This window comes from Rhagoletis zephyria, unplaced genomic scaffold (genome assembly GCF_001687245.7).
Source record: "Rhagoletis zephyria isolate East Lansing unplaced genomic scaffold, Rhagoletis_zephyria_1.1 Rzeph_scaffold_00181, whole genome shotgun sequence".
In the NCBI taxonomy this organism is placed as follows: Eukaryota; Metazoa; Arthropoda; class Insecta; order Diptera; family Tephritidae; genus Rhagoletis; species Rhagoletis zephyria.
In genome coordinates, this window is record NW_016157265.1 from 236,050 (window position 1) to 256,587 (window position 20,538).

General features: G+C 35.3%; 1 protein-coding gene across 1 annotated transcript in view; it reads right to left on the reverse strand.

Moving 5' to 3' along the window:
• The window catches only part of LOC108357916 (uncharacterized), a 113,239-nt gene extending 93,805 nt beyond the window's left edge, over positions 1-19,434 (reverse strand). Inside the window, exons 1-2 of the mRNA XM_017608999.1 lie at positions 19,417-19,434; positions 18,425-19,342 (exon numbers count right to left, since the gene is read on the reverse strand). Coding sequence (XP_017464488.1) covers positions 18,425-19,342; positions 19,417-19,434 — 936 coding nt within the window. The remainder of the gene's footprint in view (positions 1-18,424; positions 19,343-19,416) is intronic.
• Between the last annotated feature and the right edge of the window lie 1,104 nt (positions 19,435-20,538).

Sequence of the window (20,538 nt, forward strand, 5' to 3'; positions counted from 1 at the left end):
GTATCTTGGCTGCAACAAGATAGTGGTCCGAGTCGATGTTTGGGCCTCGGAGTGTGTATAAAAAAAATTACAATAGGTAATATCGGTAGAGTCGTTTCCAGTGGCTGGGTAACGACTCCTGTGTTCCGTTACCGGCCCGTTATGCCATGGTGGCGTGACTTTGCTGCTGCTCTGCCGCAGTCCGGGCGAGCATGTGGTTGGTGGACGGCGTTCTGCAGACGCTGGCGGCGGCACTGGCGGGCAGCGCTCTGATCGCGCCAGTGGTGGTATTCTGCTAATGCCGGTAAGTAACGCTCTGGTCGCGCCAGTGAGCGGCGCTCTGGTGTCTTCGGTGACGCCGGAGAGTAGCGCTCTGGTCGCGCCGATAAGTGGCGCTCAACTATCGTCGGACAGTAGCGCTCTGGTCAGCCGAAGAGTGGCGCTCTGGTAACGTCGGTGAGATAGTGCCCTAGTCACGCCGATGAGTGGCACTCTGGCAACGTCGCTGAATAGCGCTCGGGTTGCGCCGATGAATGGCACTCACCTAACGTCGGAGAGTAGCGCTCTGGTCGCGCCGATGAGTGCCGCTTTGGCAACGTAGGTGAGTAGCGCTCACCTAACGTCAGAGAGTAGCGCTCTGGTCGGGTCGCTGAGTGGCGCTTTTTCGACGCCGGAGAGCAGCACTCTGATCGCGCCGTGGAGCACAGCTCTTGTTGGCACTGTTGACTTCTCTCTGATGACGCTGGTAAATGGCGCTGGTGAACGTTGCTCTGCTGACGGCGGGCGAGCGGGTACGCGGTTTCACGGTTTTGATGCTCTCCACTTCTGAGTGGTGATCAGAGAAAAACGAAGCTGATTTTGTGACTATAAGCCTGCTCACATTAAAAACGGGGGATGACCGAACACCAGCGCATAGCGTACAGTGTTTGTAAATACAGCCACCACAAGTGAACGATACCTATAACAGCTCATACTGATGTTGACTTCGGCAAAACAGTATTCCGAGTGAACGTGCACGAAACCAGCAACCGCCGTATTTGTACGACTGCCGAAAGCACGATACTGCATTTGGATGGTTACCGAAAGCACGAGAGCTCATCTGGACGGTTGCCGAAAGCATGAGAGCTCATTGGGACGGTTGGCGAAGCAAGACGCCGCAGTTCATATGTTGCAGAAGTCGTTTGGCTTAGTGCTGAAAGCCATTTTATCTGTTGCTGAAGGCATCAAACGTTGCCGAAGTCATGATACTGTATTTCAAAAACAATTCAACGACATTTTCTTGTTTGAAATGAAGCATTGATATGTACATACATACGTACGCATGCACATTCCTCACAACTAGCCTGCCAACACGCTCTTGGCGCCAGCAGTGAGTAAAGCGCTATAAATACATACCAGTGATTGCACTTTAAATATCTGTGGGGTAGAATCTGGAACAATATGTGGTAGATTTCAAGCAAATGTGGTAGATCTCAAGTTTAGGATCAAACTTTGTACAAAAATTAAAAAGAATTCTGCAAGGTTTCACTTAAATTGCAAACTTTTTAATTAGCCTCTAAAAAAATTAATTTTAGTATAACAAAAAGCAAGATAGAAGTTGCTAAAAATTGCGTTGAGGTTTGGCAATTTCTTTCCTTGACAGTGTAAAGCAGTTCCTTCCATATCAAGATACTTTTCGAACATACCTTTTTTTGCAACCTTCCGGAGTGCTGCCAGCTTTTATTTTTATCACATCACGTTGTAGCGAACAAATTTGGCACGTTACAGAAACCGCTACTTGTGATTTGGCGATTTTGACAATTCTCAAGTAAATGCAAACAACGCCTCAGAAACTTAAGATGCACTGAAATTTGCTAACACTATCACAAAAATTGCCGCTTTTTAACATTTTCGCTATTAATTCCTTTTATAAATCATATATTTTAAAATTTAACACAATGAAACCGCATTTGCTGTCGAAAAATTTATTATTGGGAAAATTTACTATTGTACAGTTTATGTTATCCTCCAATTCGGCTTGTTTACTTTTACTTGAGAAATTCCATCGCCGCCGGGAATGCGGAATCTTGTATTATATCATTCTCGTTACCATATAGAACCTGGTAAAAAAGAATCCCCTCACGACTCCAAATTGTACACATAACTTTAAATTTATAGAAATCGAAACCGATGAAGTGCTTGAAATTGTCAGTGGTTTTAAAAATAAAATTGGAGGAAAAAAACTATTATCTGATGGAGTCATAAAAGACTCTATAACATATACAGGGTACTTTTACACGCAGTTAATTAATGAAAGTCTAAAATATGGTGTTGTTACTGATCACTGGAAAACATTTATTGTTGTGCCAATTGAGAAAGTCAAGAACACAATCAGAGCCGACGAGATGAGACCAATTAAAACGTTGCCTAGTGATGAAAAAGTTCTTGAAACGGTAGTTAAAAAGCAACTAATAGAATATTTAGAAATTAGTAAAATATTAATGCCACAACAGTCTGGTTTTAGGAAAAGGCACTCGTGTGATGATCGTATATTAGCTACCTGGAAAGAAGAATAGAGCAGAAATAAATACATAGATGCTGTCTTCTTAGACTTAAAGCGCCCATTTGAGACCATAGATCAAGAGTTACTTCTAAATAAATTGACTAATATAGGGATACGGGGCGTTGAGTTAAAATGGTTTCAAAGTCNAGGGATACGGGGCGTTGAGCTAAAATGGTTTCAAAGTCTTATTACAAATCGTTACCAGAGAACACAGATTGGATCGTCGGTATCTGACAAAAGAAGTATAGTGGTTGGTCTACCTCAAGGCTCAGTGCTAGCACCTATATTATTTAATATATACATAAATGATATTGCCAAGGGTATTAAATATTGTAATATTAATCTTTTCGCTGATGACACGTTAATCATGTTAAGTGGTGATCATATTACTGATATTGTTTCAAAACTACAAGATGACTTAAATAAAATATATAATTGGCTATGTTTAAACAAACTTAAAATAAATGTAAGTAAAACCAAATACATGGTCATATCCAGAAGAAATATTGATATGCATGAACTTCGTAATTTAAACATAAACCAACAAAAAATAGAAAGGGTGCGGAGCTTTACGTACTTGGGTATAAAAATTGATGAGAAGCTACAGTTCAATGATCATATTGACTATACCGTAAGCAAAATAGCAAAAAAAAGTACTTTATGAAACGAAAATATAAAATAATGGTATATGGATCAATAATAAAACCTCTCCTCAATTATTGTCCAACAATTTTCTTCATAATGAATGATAGCCAAATTTATAAATTGCAGAAACAACAGAACCAAGCAATGAGATTCATTCTTCGAAAACGATATGACACGCCCATTAGAGACATGTTATCAGCCCTTGGTTGGCTAAGTGTGAAACAACAGCACTTTTATTATACGATGAAATTTGTTAAAAACATTATTGAAGATAATTTACCAGAATACCTAAAGATTAACTTAAAGTATGGCAGCAATGTGCACAATAAAGATACACGTAAAAAAAATTACTTCAATTTACCCATGTTAAAAAGCGAATCTGATAAATGTAATCTTTATTACAAGGGTCTTAAAAGTTATAATGAATTGCCAAATACTGTCAAGCAATGTAAAAACATCAATGAGTTTAAAAGAAAGTTGTTTGAATTTTATAAAACTATCCCAATATAATGTAATGTATTACTTTATATCTGTTTTCGGTTTACTATTGTTCCAAATGATTTCATTAGGCTTAAGCAATGTAATATTTCATAACTATGTTAAGTCTACATATATTGTAATGAATTAGGTTCAAGAGAGCTGTAATAAATAAATAATAATAATATAGTGTTTAGTGTTGGACAATTTTTGCTCTTAAAATTAAGAAAATTATGTCGAGCAAAAACAAAGCTAGGTACTCAAAAACGCGAATATGTGGTAGATTTCAGACCTTGTGTGGTAGATGCTGAAAAAACTGGCAGATCTACCACAATGTGGTAGAAGTCCGATCACTGATACATACATACATACGAGACGATAAGTTACCCTTTAATACATATATGTAATACTCCTATATTGGCAGTAAGAGCTAGTACCGTCCGAAAACACTACAGTACAGATATATCAATAAACACGTACGAAAGAAAAGGAACACATACGTTTATAAATAAACATGTACACAACACATAAACAAAAACAGCACTCAAGTACACAATACATTGACAAAAACGGTACTAGACTGTCTCGCTTTGATTTCGGAATGCTTACACATTGAGAAGTTAGCTTACTGCCAATATAGAAGTATTACATATATGCTTTAATACATTCGTCGTGCTTTCGGCAACAAGTCAAATGGCTTTCAGCAACAAGTCAAACGACTTCTGCAACAAATGAACTACGGCGTCTTGCTTCGCCAACCGACCAAATGAGCTCTCATGCTTTCGGGAACCGTTCAAATGCCGATATTGCTAGTTTCGTGAACGAGCATTCGGAATACTGTTCTGCCGAAGTCAATATCAGTATGAGTTGTTATAAGTATCGTTTACTTGTGGTGGCTGTATTTGCAAGACAGCACGCTATGCGCTGGTGTTCAGTCATCCTCTAATTTCTTTTAGGTATCGATACAAGGCGCATCAATTACAGGTGATAGCGATAGAAGCTATGATTCTTCTTATGAGCACGCTTGTGTCAAATTATCGTCTGTTTTGCTTTATTTACATATCCGCGTATACATACACATATACGTATATATATACCCCGCAAACAAATGCTCCCGAAATCTTTAAGAGTGTCGGAAATTTGTTACGATTCTTTTAGAAATCTGTAAAGAAAAACATATGAAGCGGCTGACAAGAACTAGTAAAGAAATTTCTGTATGATTTCTTAAAGAAAATTCTTAAAAAAATTGTGAAACCTTTCAGTATTCTATGAAATCCTGGTATGCAGGGTATACATATACACACGAATATGAATAGATAAAGAAGATGTTGATGACACAAGGAGTTCATACCAACGGTAAATGTTGTTTTTGTACGATTGCTACAAGCTGTAGTTGTTGAATCATGGTATCGATACTACTAAGGCTATCTGCACACTTGTCGTCCAATCATAGTTGCGTTATCGTCTCGCCCTGAAATTTTGAGCCGAGCACATGCATTTCAAAGGAGATCTGCACACTTGTCGTTATCGGCTAGTTATCGGCAAATCGTAGAAGATGCAGAAACGGATAAGTACGGCACTGTCGTTTGCTAATCGTTGTGCACGCATTGTTTGTTTACATTTTATGGGGGAAAATTAGTGAAAAAGTTAATATTTGCATTAAAATTGTATAAAAATTAGTATTTTTTTGCATAAAATCTGTGGAAATTATTAAAAAGTGGATAATTGCATTAAAATTTAATAAATATGAGCGTTTTAACTATAAAATATGACGAAATTGTATTAAGTCTCTGTGTGCANTGAAAAAGTTAATATTTGCATTAAAATTGTATAAAAATTAGTATTTTTTTGCATAAAATCTGTGGAAATTATTAAAAAGTGGATAATTGCATTAAAATTTAATAAATATGAGCGTTTTAACTATAAAATATGACGAAATTGTATTAAGTCTCTGTGTGCATACACAAAACACATTCCAGGAAAAGAAAAGAAGAGATATTACTGGAAAATTACGTCTAGAAATGTTGCAGCACAGTCTATATTTAAAAAATTGCAGGTTTTTGTAAATATTTCGCGAAAATATCAACCAAAAAAAACAGAAAATACCTGCTCCAAGTGAATTTTTAGACGCCAAATGAATTGAAATATCACGACCAAGTGTGCAGAAGTGTAATCGTCATGTAATCGTTGCTTCATGACGATAACTATGACTCAACTATGATTGGACGACCAATGAGCAGAAAGCCTAAGCCAACGCGCTGCACAATCATACAAAGCAGCAGTATTGATTGAGTTTGCAATAGTTGGCGTTCAACGCAAGCCAGTCTCTGGTGGTGATGTCATATGGTGTTATCAATGAGCCAATTTACACGACGACTTTTCAACCTGCGTTTTTGGCACGTTCCCTTTAAAAAAAAGTCTTCGAAATTCTCGTGCATTTACACGATGACTTTCTTTGCGGCGTTTCTTGCGTATTTTTGACATTTAAGCGTAAAATTGTCTTAGGTCAACTCTTTCGTCCTCATTTTTAAAGCGGAGCGAATCGCGAACTCAAAGCAAAAATACGAAAAAGTAAACTCGATAAAAGCGAAACGTCAAAAAAACCCCTCGATTTCGCTCACGGTGCTTGCTTGCCTACCCCGCTGACTTCGCTACACTTCTTGCCTACAAGCTCGACACGCATTGGCTCAATGACGCACAAGCAATCGTTCCATTCAGTCAGAGCTGTTCATCCGCGACCACAACACCGTGCTGACCAGCATTGCCGCGAGCTTGAAAAAAATGTATCAGTTGCCAAGCAGAAAATGTATCAAAAGCAAACGCAACTGCTATTTTTTAAATTTTTAATTGAAAAACAAATAATAAATAAAATTTTATAATTAAACCCAGTTATAAAAAAAAATTATATTACTTGCTTTAACAAAAACAGAGAATCTGTATGCTTGTACTGAAAATCTCTAGTTAACTGCCGATTCTGAGTTAGCTACGCACTGTGAAATTGGCCCTTATTTGCATTACGAAAAACAAACCTGTAGGTCCCTAAACCACACAAAATCATTGCGCAACCCGAGACTTGTACAAGTCAATACACAATTAAATTGCACCTTATTTTGGAGAAACGTTGCTCAGGTAAATATGTGCAAGAAATATGAATGTGCGTTGTATATTTTGATACCCAGTAGATAATTTCAGGAGTTAAAAGCCCTTCTGAAAGGCCTTCCTGAGAGGCAAGAGGCCTTCCACTCTACATTCCATTCTCCTTTCTTTTTTGTATGGAGTGGCACAAATTGAAGGTCTTCTTCTTTCGCTACCATTGAAAGGCCTTCCAAAAGGTTTTTATAGGACATACTTCAGAAGGCCTTTTGGAGGATTTCTTTTAAAAGTGCTCCTTTAATTTATAAAAATCATACATCTTTGAAAAATTTGATAAGGTTTATATCACATACATATGTGTTATTGCAACTTAACATGTTTATTGAAACTCATTTGTAATGCATTCGCGTTAATTGTAAATGGATAAGCCCTTCAGAAGGCACGCAAGGAAGAACTTATTTCAGCCGTTCTTGGGTAGGCCTCTTAGAATGGCTTTACTTAAGAAGGCCTACCTTAACTATCTTGTGGGATAGCTTCAGCTTTAAAATGCAAAAAAAATGATATTAAAAAATTTTATTTTTTTCAACGGTCTTTTCTTATTTTACAGCACGATCTGAACACAAAAATCAAAACTAGACTAATAGCCCAATTCTGTATCGGTGACAAATATTTTTTTTCTGGCAAATTTCAAATTTTTCATATATTTTTGAAAACTGTGACAAGAATTTGCCACTGATACAGAATAGAGCCGTAAAACTGCGCAGCAGTCTCAAAAACACAACACAAATTATTGTACAATAACACAAGTATGAGCAAAATATCAAAATGATTTTGATTTTAGCGCAATAACTATGCAATTAGTACAAACAACCCCATGCACCACACAAATGACCGCGGCAAGCCCGATATTGCGCAATGTTTTTGTGTAGTTAGGGAACCTATAACAGCAGCGTGTGAAAATAAATTCCGGGTTGTATTTCCCTTATAAGCGTTACCAAATCAAACTTATAAATATCTACATATAAAATTTTATGAATTTAAATAACAAGAAAATAATTATTTTCCTTTCAACTATGTAGTAATATTATTGATAGTTCTCGAAAATTCATTTCTGCCAGCCAAAAGCATCAAAATTGGGCATTTGTGAACAAAAAAGTATCAAAATATCAAATCTTAATGTAGAAAACAAACTATCAAAAATGATACGATTGTATCGAAACGGTGCTGACTGACTGTTTAGCGGCTGTGTTCAGTGTTACTGTTGTGCGATTAAAGTGTCAAATTGACATCAATAGGTTTTAATTTTAACAGAGAAAACTATTTTTGACAGAAAATGATGATCTCCATCGTATATGTAATACTTCATATTGGCAGTAAGCTAACTTCTCAATGTGTAAGCATTCCGAAATCAAAGCGAGACAGTCTAGTACCGTTTTTGTCAATGGATTGTGTACATGTTTATTTATAAACGTATGTGTTCCTTTTCTTTCGTAGTTGTTTATTGATATATCTGTACTGTTTCGGATGGTACTAGCTCTTACTGGCAATATAGGAGTATTACATATATGATCTCATATATCATAGATGAAATAAAGTCTACTCTAAGCAGCTTTTTTGGCAGATTTTCAGTTGAACAAAGCTAAAACTAACGTTAGAGTCGATTTTATTTCGACTATGAATATTCCTCAATAAGTTTGGAGAGGTAAAATAATGAAAGTATTAACATACATGGTATAAACAAAGAACGTAGATAACAAGAAGGGACCACCGGGAATTAACCCAAAATGATTAAAAATAACGTCGCTCGTTCCTTAATTTTACGGTACAGAGCTACGTAGCGAACCATTAAATTAAGATTTAAGTGACATTTATTTGAAAATATATCACATTAGAGACTATTTTAGAAGTTAACTAACAAAAAAAAAATTGTGTGTTAGGCCATTTCAGCTCTCATGGTCTCAAATGTGGTGAAGCCCATTCTCTAAAGAAAAGATAAGCTAACTTCTACAAAATTTTTTTCGATGATGGCCTGGATTTCGAATTTACAACTTAGGTAGAATACATTATATAACGAATGCTCCGTTACGCTTATCGAAGGTGACGCAAGAATTCGTAGAAATGACCTCTACCTCTTATTCTATGTTGTATAAAAATTTCATATCTGTACCGATTACCAGTAGCTCACTTGAAAAATATGTGTATTCGATTTTACTATGGGAGTAAATATAAACTCAAAACTTTACAGCTGTTTTTCTTGAGTTTTTGGTTTTTTGAGTTATGACAGCATTGAAGTAAATGAGTGTTATGTTCATTTACATAACATTCATATTGGACATCGAAGATAAATTTCGATCATCCGCCATAATGTTTGTTGGACAATTTTTAAACAATTTTTGATGTAATTGAAAGAACGAAATTTTGTACGTAATTTTTATACTTTTTAACACGCCGATTCTTTTTGGTATTCCCGATATTTACTCAGTACTTGTCAAAAAGTATCGAGTTCTCGATATTACTCAATATTCATGAAAAGTGTCGATATTCTGTACTCGGTACTCGTATCGTTCTATCACTAACTATATGGATTCAGGTGAAATTAATAGTTGACGTGCAACGATTTCTTAGAAACTTGAAATTTACTCCAATTTTTCTTAGGAATGGGGCATTATGAAATATGGAAAGTGTGGTACAGTTGCCACCAGGCCTGCCAACTTGGCTCAAACCGCGCCATTTTTGCCACTATTTTACTTCAAATGGCACTTAATTTTACTATGAAAAGTGCCAAAATGACACTTGAAAAACAGTAATATTTCAATATATTTTTGCGAAATCCATTGCGTGTACTTTTTTTCTCAACTAAAATTTCCTGATTTTTAAAGTTTATACAACTGGTTTATCTTATTTTGGCTTGCACTTCTTAGGCGGCGGTATCGCAAAAATGGAGAGTGAAATTTATAAAACGGAAATTTTTACTTAAGAGGGAAGATATAGTATAGATTCGGTGACCATATTTATGGAAGCCGAATACGGGACAAAAACAATTTTGCAAATTTTTTCCACAAAAGCTAAAATATCTTAAAAGCTTCTTCAATGATCTTGATGTATTCACCCTAAAACAGCATCCCTATAGTAACATTACACATTTGTAGGATATTTTTCTCGAGCTTTTTACCCCGCAAAATTTGTAAAAAAAAAAACTCCGTAAATTTTAGTATAATAAAATGCAAGTGAAATCAGTGGATAGCAGTGCCCGATACCATTCCGCAGGCCCTGGGATCAAGCCCGTTTTCCGACTTACATAAAAAAATAAGAAAAAAAAAAACAGAAAAGTTTTTGTTTTAATAGCGGACGTCCCTCGGCAGGCAATGGCAGACCTCCGCGTGTATTTCTGCCATGAAAAACAGCTTCTCATAAAAATACAATCGCCGTTCGGAGTCTGCGTAAAACTGTAAGCTCCTCCATTTTGTGTGACAACATCAAGGCGCACGCCACAAACCGAGAGAGAAGCTCTGCCAAACGCTAACATATTGTGTAAGCGCCAATATACTATTATTAAAATGCCGTTAATTTTTGGCATTTTTTTTTTGTTGAAAGTGTTACGAATTTTTTTCATACAATGTTAGAAAATTTGTTTATGGGGAAGCAAATGAGCAGCACGTTGCACTTTATTATACTAAATTTTATAGAGTTACAAAACTGCAAATCAAATTTTGTCTAAAGATTCTGATTTTGATGAAACTTGGCATAATTAATTTTCATAGTTTTTGCAAAATGTCGAAAATTTAGATTTATATGGTTCATGTTGGGAAAAGTGGTTTACTTTCATAAAAAATAATAAACGTTAAATAAACAAAAGCAAAATAGCCAAACCTGGCTAAGATGTTGAGTACTAATTTATATTTTGGTCCCTATATGTGTTCGAACCACAGACATTCCGATTAGAAAATAATAACTGTCTATGGAGAAAATTACGATCATATACCAACATCACTGGTTCATAGGCATGCCATTTTAATGAGCTGTCAATACCGGCTTGGAAATACCGAACACCGAACAAATACAGAACATTAAAAGAAATACAGAACATTTGGCGTCCCGTATAAAGTAAATAAATTACCAGGACAATTGGTCAAAAAACCGGAACTGTCCCGTATAATACAGGAAGGATGGTCACCGTAAGTATAGAGAAAGGAAAAAAGGAAGAAAGCGACGTATGCACAGCGATCAATAGCGATAGCAAAAACATCTTCAAAGTGCAAAAATACGAATACCTATATACATACGTATTTTTGTATGCACTTACATGCATACATACATATATATGTATGAACTCATTTTGCATTTCAGCCCTGCCGGTACCACGCAAAGTTAGAGCCAATTTACACGACTTCTTTTCACCCTGCGTTTTGGCACGTTCCCTTTTAAAAAAGTCTTCGAAAATCCTCGTGCATTTACACGATGACTTTTTCTTTGCGGCGTTTCCTGCGTATTTTTGACATTTAAGCGTAAAATTTTATTTGGTCAACTCTTTCTTCCTCATTTTTAAAGCGGAGCGAATCGCGAACTCAAAGCAAAAATACGAAAAAGTGAGCTCGATAAAAGCGAAACGTCAAAAAACCCCCTCGATTTCGCTCATCGTGCGTGCTTGCCTACCCTTCGCTACACTTCTTGCCCACAAGCTTGACACGCATGACTTTCCACCCAAGGTGAAAAGTCATCGTGTAAATTGGCTCTTAGTAGCGAATCATAAAACTAAATAAGAATATATGAATGAAGCAAGCGTGCTTCGTGTACCCAGGCCCTTCGAGAGAAAACTCCAATTGGATACATTTTTAGACGAATTTTTGCGGGATACTTATTTTTTGCGATCAGTATAAATGTGGATACTTTTTTAAATAGGCCAAAATTTTATATTTTCTATAAAGCTTTTTTCGTTCTAAAATCGATTTTCATTAAAGATGGTAGAAAGGATTACGTTTTCTAAATTTACTAAAAATCGCTACTTAAGCGTGAAATTAAAGCATTTTATTTTTTGTGAACGAAGCAGTGAACATATGAAAAGATATAAACGCAATTGTTTTAATTAGTTAAAAAGGATGCTTTAAGCAAGATCTTAATATGTATATATATAAAGTAAATATATACTCTTTCTGTAGTAATCTCTTTCATATCACATATATTCATTTGTTAATTTAAAAAGAAAGATTTCAATGTAGTTTAAAATACACTGTTAAAAAACTAAATTTGATTTATTTAAGGAAATTTGTATGAATTTTACTGAAAAGACTTTAAATACACTCTAAAAAATTTTGTTTATTTGCGCATATTAAGAGAGGTAACCAGTATTCTCTTTTAATGTGTGCCAATTTGCACACTAAACATTGTTTACTTTTACATACCAAATTTGTCGCGAAGAGCAAAATTACACATAAATTGTTTAAAATAGAGTAAATGTGAGCCCCTAATGTTTATTATTAGTATAGTATGTATTTGTAGTTTGAAAATTTTTGCAATTTTAAACATTTAATATGTGTATTTATGTGTATATTTTAAAGATCTGAAGTTCTAAATCAAATCCTGAACATCTTATACGTACATTTATACAGATTCTTGTTGAAATAAAGATACTTTTCAGAAGTAGTTTTACATGCTCTTTTTAGAGTGTACTTACTATTTATTATACTTACTTTGCAAAATACTTATGCACAAAAAATGTACTTTATAAATTGAAATTACAAATGTTTGATGTATTCCAAGTCCTTAGGATGGGTTAAATTATGTATTTTTCGTGAAAATCTTTGGTTTCTTACAAATTATGAGATGTATACGTAAAAAAGGCAACACGGCAACACTGCCCGGGACTAAAAAACACTGGCCCCTATATATAAATTGTATTAATAAAACAGCATGTGCCCCAAATTGCCAAAAACGAAACCAGGGGGAACAATTTTTTTCTCAGGCTTCGCAGATTTTTGATTATATCTGGGTCATGCAAATTCTGAGGTATCAGACAATATAAATGTTAACACAAATCACCTTCTCTCAAACATGAAAATTCACTTAATCTCGAGACACCTTTAAGTTAATGAAAATGAAAAAAGCGCAGCATGAAATTAAGGGTTGTTTATATTTAAGCGCCACCGTTTTTTGCATTATACTTGCTTTTCTTCAATTGCCTTGTATTACTTTAAAGTTAAAAAAAAGCATTCGACAAAATAATCAGTGATTAACTTCCTTAATGAAAATCAAGTCGGCAGCATTTTTTAATGTAATGTCCAAAATATCAAAAAGGTTTTGGCGCGGAATCCACTAGGCCAAAAGATGGAAAAATCTTCTTCGAGCATTTTCGGCCTTCTTCACAATAAAATAAAAACATCTCCTATACTCTTCATTATCCACGTGTGTTCGGTGCAACACTATTTGCAATGTCGTATTTTCACTAGGCATTGAAATGACAAAAATTACAAGCCATTATTACCATGTGGAAATGAACTTAATGAGAATTTTTTTAACGTAATGACACGAAAATGTTTTAATGCCCAACGATTTCATAAAAAGGAGAAGGTTATCAATTCGTTGGAATATTTTCATTTATTTTTTTAATGTGTGTTTCTATAATTCCTTTTTTAAAGGAAAGCCGTTACCTCACAGGTGGCCCCATACTAATTTGGTTTAAATCCGATATTGAAAACTGAACGATAGTCTTAAATTTGTATACGAGAATTTAAGTCGGTTTTGATTTTGGCTTAAAAATTACTTGTTTTCTAATTGAGTTTTCAGAAAAAATTATTTTTTATTTAGTTAGAAATACGGCTAAATTTAAAGCAACATTGTAAGCTATTCAACGTGTTATTGACCCATAGTTAAGATTTAAGGTAAAACCCGCTTAAGTACCTCACGAAAAATGTCAGCTTTTTGAGGTACTTAGGCGGGTTGGGTACTTAAAAGAACCCGCTTAAATACCTCGATGCGGGTACTTAAGCGAACATAATTACTGATATAGTTACATCTTCTTGTTAACTTGCATAAATACTTGAATAACAACATTTAATGAAGAATACATAGTTTAAAACCAAAATCGTAGCAATATTTCAGCACATTAACAAGTAAAGAAAAACTTTATTAAAAAAAAATATATAGTGCAATGGTATGTCATTTTTAAAAGAATTAAATTGTTTAAAAAGTCAAAGATGGACATATCATTTTATACCAAATTCAAAATGATACATATTGTTTGCCACTTATGTTTATTTATTAATTTTTAAGATTTTTCAATCAATTAAAATACAGTTCATTCCCTAACAAATACCATATAAACCGAATCTTAAGATTTTGTAGAACACTTAAAAAAAAGATTCATCATAATTGCAAACTTTTTTCTCTGAAGTATTTTTTGAGTATACAGCTTTTTGGCCATTCAATTTTGGTGTAATAATGTGCAAGTTTCAAGTGGCTAAAAATTACCGTTGATTTTTTAGAATTTTTTTTACCGGAGGTGTGTAGTGCTGCTACTGAATTTCAAAATACGTAAATATTTTAAGCAATTTTAAAAGAGCACTCAAAAGGGGAAAATTCTAAGTAAAATTGTAAATGGGGCACGAAAAATTTAGGTACTTAGGCGGGTTGGGTACATAAGCAGGCCGGTAGGGATTTTCTTCAGATTATATTAAAAAATTCACGGTGTCCAAAAATATTGGTTACTTCAGCGGGTTAGGTACTTAAGCGGGTTTTACTGTATATTCTTTCTACCTCAAAGCTAAAAGAGGAAGAAGATTTTCTGATTAAATTATAAAAATCTATTGGAATTATTTCCAGTATCTTCTATTACTATTATTATCCTTCAAAATACACTCTCTAAAGGTGCTATTAGATTTTTCCTTCAAGAGTTACGGCCACTTAAACTGCCATGTCCTCGAATCTAACATCACCAAACCAAGCATATGCTTTCTAACTCATTACGTCATCTTCCAATGGCCATAGTTTCTGATGGGAAAATCTTAAAGTACCATTCGAAGGCGCATTATGAAGGGTAAGAATAGTACTAAATGGCATAGAGCAAACAAAAGTGGCCATTAAAGCCGTTTTTAACATCCTTTTATTAGCTTCACCTGTATGTTTGTAACCGACTCCTTTGGACTCGATTTTGACCCACTTTAAACAGACAGATTTAATTCAAACTTTGTACACTTATCAAGAATCAGCGACAATATAATAATTTCATAAATTTATCTCATTATCCTGATTAGGATCGCCAGGATTAAATAATTTCCTCACACAGCCTCTGTGTGAGAGCAAGTGAGACAACTACGCTGTCTGCGCATGCGTACCGTCTACTTACTTTCCGACTGCACTCGGCTTATTAGTGTTAATACATTCTATCCCTATCAGTTGCACAGTTGGCCAAGCGGGCTAAGGCGCAAGTCGTAGGCGCGAGACAACGAACTTACCAGACATGATTTCAAATCCCGTCTATGGCTGAAAATAAATGATGTAACGCTATCTTCCACTGCTTGACCGCGGTACTGATATTAATTGCAAAGATGAATTTGGCAATACGCCACTTCTTTTAGCAGTAGAAAATAATCATTTCGATGCTGTAATAGCATTATTCAATCGCAGAGCCGATTGTGAAAAATAATTTAAATGTTACACATAATTTAAATCGGGGTGCGACTGTTACTATAACTTGTACTATTAATGATTTAGAAGATTACTCGTTGCTGCACCTCGCTGTCGTTAGTAATAGTAATCACGGAAAAAGGATGATCGAGTATCTTCTAAAAAAAAGGGCGCTGAAGTCAATGCTCTAGCAAAAAAATGGATCTACTGCTTTACATCTAGCTATATCAAAAGGACGTCGGCTAATCATCGATTTCCTGTTAGAGCATGCCGATGTCAATATTGAAAACAATAAATCGAACTAAAAAAACTAAAAAACACGCTTTTAAAGCATATATGTATGTAATACTTCTATATTGGCAATAAGCTAACTTCTCAATGTGTAAGCATTCCGAAATCAGAGCGAGACAGTCTAGTACTGTTTTTGTCAATGTATTGTGTGCTTGAGTGCCGTTTTTGTATACATATGTGTTGTGTACATGTTTTTTTGTAAACGTATGTGTTCCTTTTCTTTCGTACGTGTTTATTGATATATCTGTACTGTAGTGTTTTCGGACGGTACTAGCTCTTACTCCCAATATAGGAGTATTACATATATGTTTTAAAGCATATCAAACTAAAAAGAAAAAAATAATTCTTAATATAAGTTGAAAATATAAACTACATTTATTTACGTACTGAACCGCGAAAAACTTCAATATCTTGGAGCATTTGTAAGCTCGAGCTCGAATTCTACGCAGAAAATTACTTCCGACCTACAGCTGCACAGCAACAGAAACTTTCAAATATGTATTCATAATTATCATATTCTTAATTTCTTTGGATTACATGTCAATACGCAAGTCTACTGAATTCATGCTACTTATTGCATAAAACAGACTACAAGCCATTTAAAAACCAAATTATAATCAACACGTACGTATACCGCACAGATAACGTAACAGTCTTTTTCTGAAACGTAACAGCCCAACTATCTTTTGCAAATAATGACCTCAAAATTAATTTTATTTCAATAAATACATATGAGTTATATAAGGATAATATAATAATATAAAAAGTACTTCTAAAAATTTTTATGCAACAGTCCGCTGTTGAAACATTCATAACTACTGAAGAACAGGAGGTACAATATATTTCAGGTATATATTAAATATTACCACGTACTTATGCTTTCAGATGCAAGAAGAAAAACTATCCGGAATTTGTATTCTAGCAAGTTTCAGCGGTATTTGAAAAGCACTGTGAGCCAAAACGTATTCTAGCAGTACGCGTTTTGGGCCATATCATAATTTTCTTTAATTTGTAGAGTCCGAAATAATCAGCACGAATTGGCATATATTTATAATATTTATATTAAAAACTTATAACAGAGGAGCAATTACTTTGTAAAAAAATAATAACAAGTTATGGTTCTGAAATTTCGGGCCCGTTAAGAAGCCCGAGCTCGGGGGGATTCACCCCTTTGCCCCCTCCCCCTCGACGGGCCTGCGTGTACCTACATATATTCGTACATACATATGTTTGGATGGGTACAAATATATACCCAGCCAGCAAAAAATCCGAAAACCGATCCGAAAAAGGACAAAAAAGTGGATGAAGTGCGAATTTTTGTCCGTTTACTGATTCCATTTCCGGATACGTTGATGATCTGTTTTCTCACTAAAGTGTGCGGCGGGAACGTATGTACAGACAACGGTGTGTGAAACGGATACGCTTTCGGCTGTGTTTTCTGAAATTTGTCTGATTGAATTTTTCGTTCATTCATTTCACTTTCATTCTGCACTTCACAGATACTTTTTCATGGTTCAAAAGAAATCAAATGAAATTATGAAGCGCCTGACGGAATTCGGCACCTTTTGGAAGCTACCAAATAGCGGCACACTCAGCCACTGCCAACTACGCATTCATGCTTTCAAATGTTTAGCTTGAGCAAATAAAATACAATTATTTCTTTCAAATGTCATCTTCTTTTTGGAACGTTTCGAGCGTTTTCCGGATACGAAAATTGATGATAACTGTAGGAGTTTTTTTCTATTCGTTTCGGACACGGAAAATGGCACTAAACTGCACTGTCGGCAAAATTTACGTTTCTTTGCTGGCTGGGTATCTATGCTGAAGCAAGCGTGGTTTGCTGATATACCCATGAACATACATATGTATGTATGTACTTATGGACAGCAATACAAAAATAAAAATACATGTGACAATCGTCCAAAAGATCGGAGAAGTACTGGAGGAGATTCTGTAAGTTAGCGACAATTTTCCAATCGTTATCGTACTAGGATCCTAGCGATCCGAAAATGGTCGCTAACTGGTTACAGAATCTCCCTCCTGAAGTACAAAATATCGCAAAGAAGTACATTTGACTGTACTTCTAAGTACGAAGTACAAAATCGAAAAAAGAAGTACTGTACCTCCGAAAGAAGTACGGTTGGTCACATTAGTAATTGATGAAAAAAGGGTCACCATATTATTTTTGTTTTTCTTTACTAACTAGTAAAAGAATAAATCTGAGATCCAAAGTCAGAAATAAATTCACATGTATTATAAAGTATTTTCGCTGTTATAACGTTCCGCTGTTGAATTTAAAAAGAAAATAGCGGGACAAGCTTTGAACAAAGCACAGAAATCGAGGTGCGGGAAGGAGAAAAATCACATTTCCTTTAAAAGTTTTAAGTGATTAATTTTTTCGTACTTACAAGAGGAAATAATTTTTAGTAGCATGGTTAACATTTCCTAAAGAAATCTCTGAAAAGGGGCAACAGTCGCACATAATTTTGGGAAAGGGCCAAAAAACATAAATTTTCAAAAAGTCGGGTCAAAGGCTATTGGCGCCAAAAAAGGGCCAAATTGTCCCTTTAGTCGCGCAACGGCAACACTGGTCGCACGTACACGATGGTGTGGTTTCATATATACACGTTAACGTACGTTCACGTCGGTGAGTTGGTGCCCACACTAGGTAGAGATTAATGGCAAACAGTCAACTATAAAACTTTCTGATAAAAGGCCTAATTTTGAAACGGCACAGGTCACGAATAATATTGAGATACATTTTGAGTAAATACTTACCTTACAATCACCACACTGATGAATCAGTGAATACACCTGCCGGCAATCGAAACGAAAAAGTATTTCTGCCAGTTCGCAAGTGATCCGGGTGGCCAGTAGATCTAAGTCCATGATATCCATAAGAATGCGAACACACTCCACGCCGCCACTTAGCGTTGCATTTAAGGCGACTGTGTGAAGAGCGCTGAATACATTACGCTCGCAGCAATGGCGTAAACGTAGTGAACGTAGCTGAGCCGCCAATTCGGCAGGCGATTTGAATGTACACAAATGCACCGGACTCGTCTCCTCCGTATCGCCCAAGTAATCAAGGCACTGTTGTTCTTTCTGTTGGTTTTGTTGTTGTAGTGGCTGTTTCTTTTGCTTGTTGTTATATATGCGGCGAGCGTTGCTTTCGGATTTCGATCCACCATTGATATTACCAGAAGGGTCATTAGGCGTTCTAGATTCAGCCTGATTTTTATTCGATTTTACAACGTTATTGCTGACCTGGTGCTGTTGGCTGCCGGGTTTAAGGGCGAGTGCATATACCGTGTTATCGTTCTGTTGAGCTCGGTAAGGTTTCGTTTGAACTAAGGAAGCAGATGCTATGTTCACCATATTTTTTCTAGACCTTTCTGCAATTCCTGTACCAACCATGCTTTGATCTGCATAGGAGTATTCAGTGCTGTCGTTGCCCTTCCAGGAGTTCAAGTCACGACGCGCTTTCAGCATTTTCCCGCTTTCGTGATGGTTTTCAGCAGGTGTCTTAATATTTACTTTATAATTATTTATTAAATTACTGTTATTATTGTTAGATTTTGTATTAAAATTATTAACTATGCTTGACTTTAACTTTTCACATGAAATGGGACAGGCTGGGGGCCCGGGGCCTTCATCAACCCATGCCACAGGCAATGTGCCGGCGGAGCATTGACCCTGAAAAAAGAAGAAGTTTATTTATTATTTAAATTTTAATACAACTAACAAAATACTCGTACATAATTAAATACAATATTGTCGGAATACATTTTCCTGTAGATATTTTTCGTATAGGTCTTCGCACTGAAATGATACTTTTCTGATATTTTCCTGATTTTCGTTTTTATTGAATACGCTTTCATTCTGCACTTCGCAGATGCCTTTTCAGAGTTATGAGAAATAAAATAAAACAAAACAATAGGGATGTCAGTTTCAAAAATACATCGATGTATTTCTTTGATTCGATGCAGCGAAAAGTATATCGACATTTTTCGATACAGCGAAGGGAATACATCAATCAATCAACATCATAGGATTTTACAGATATTAAGTATTTCGCAGCAAAATATATTAGAAGCAAAACTATTCAAAATTTTAAATTAATTACTGTAATTGAGCTAATTATGATTCTAACGTAACTTTATAGCCATTTACATTTTTTGGCCAAACTTGCTTCTTTTTTAATTTTGAACATGCCGGTTCATTGTACTAGAGATGTCAGTTTTCAAAAAACATCGATGCCACGATAAATCGACTATTTATACATCGAGTAAAACATCAATGTTTTTCCGACATCCCTACAAAACAAGCAACGAGAATTTATGAAATTATATTAGTAATACGAAACACTCTGCATTCTTTATTAGTTCTTGCTGATGACGGAACCCATTAAATTTTCATTTTGAATGTTTACAATTTTGGTTTCCGAATATGAAAAACAATCCGAAATATAAATCTGTTTCAGATCTTCTCCGGATAACAACAATGTACGGAAAGCGCACCGTCCCACACTGTGACAGGGAGACCTCCATAACTGCCATAACTAAAGCTTTTAGACCTTCTAAAGGGGATATAATATTTTCCTATACATAAGTATGTAAATATCTACTGTTAGCAAAAAAAACGTTTTGCCGGCGAAATTTATTTGTATTAATAAACAAGTAAGAAAGTCTAAGTTCGGGCGGAGCCGAACATTAAATACCCGGCGCAAGTATTAAATATATGTTTTTCACCTTTCCGAAAGCTACCGCTACAAGGTAAGCCAGAGTGTATAAATTTTGAGTAAATTAGCGTCCCTAAATTTCGAAATATTGAAGTTTCTGAAATTTACCGTTGTATGAAAAGCGGCCATAATTTTAGTCCGATTTCAATAA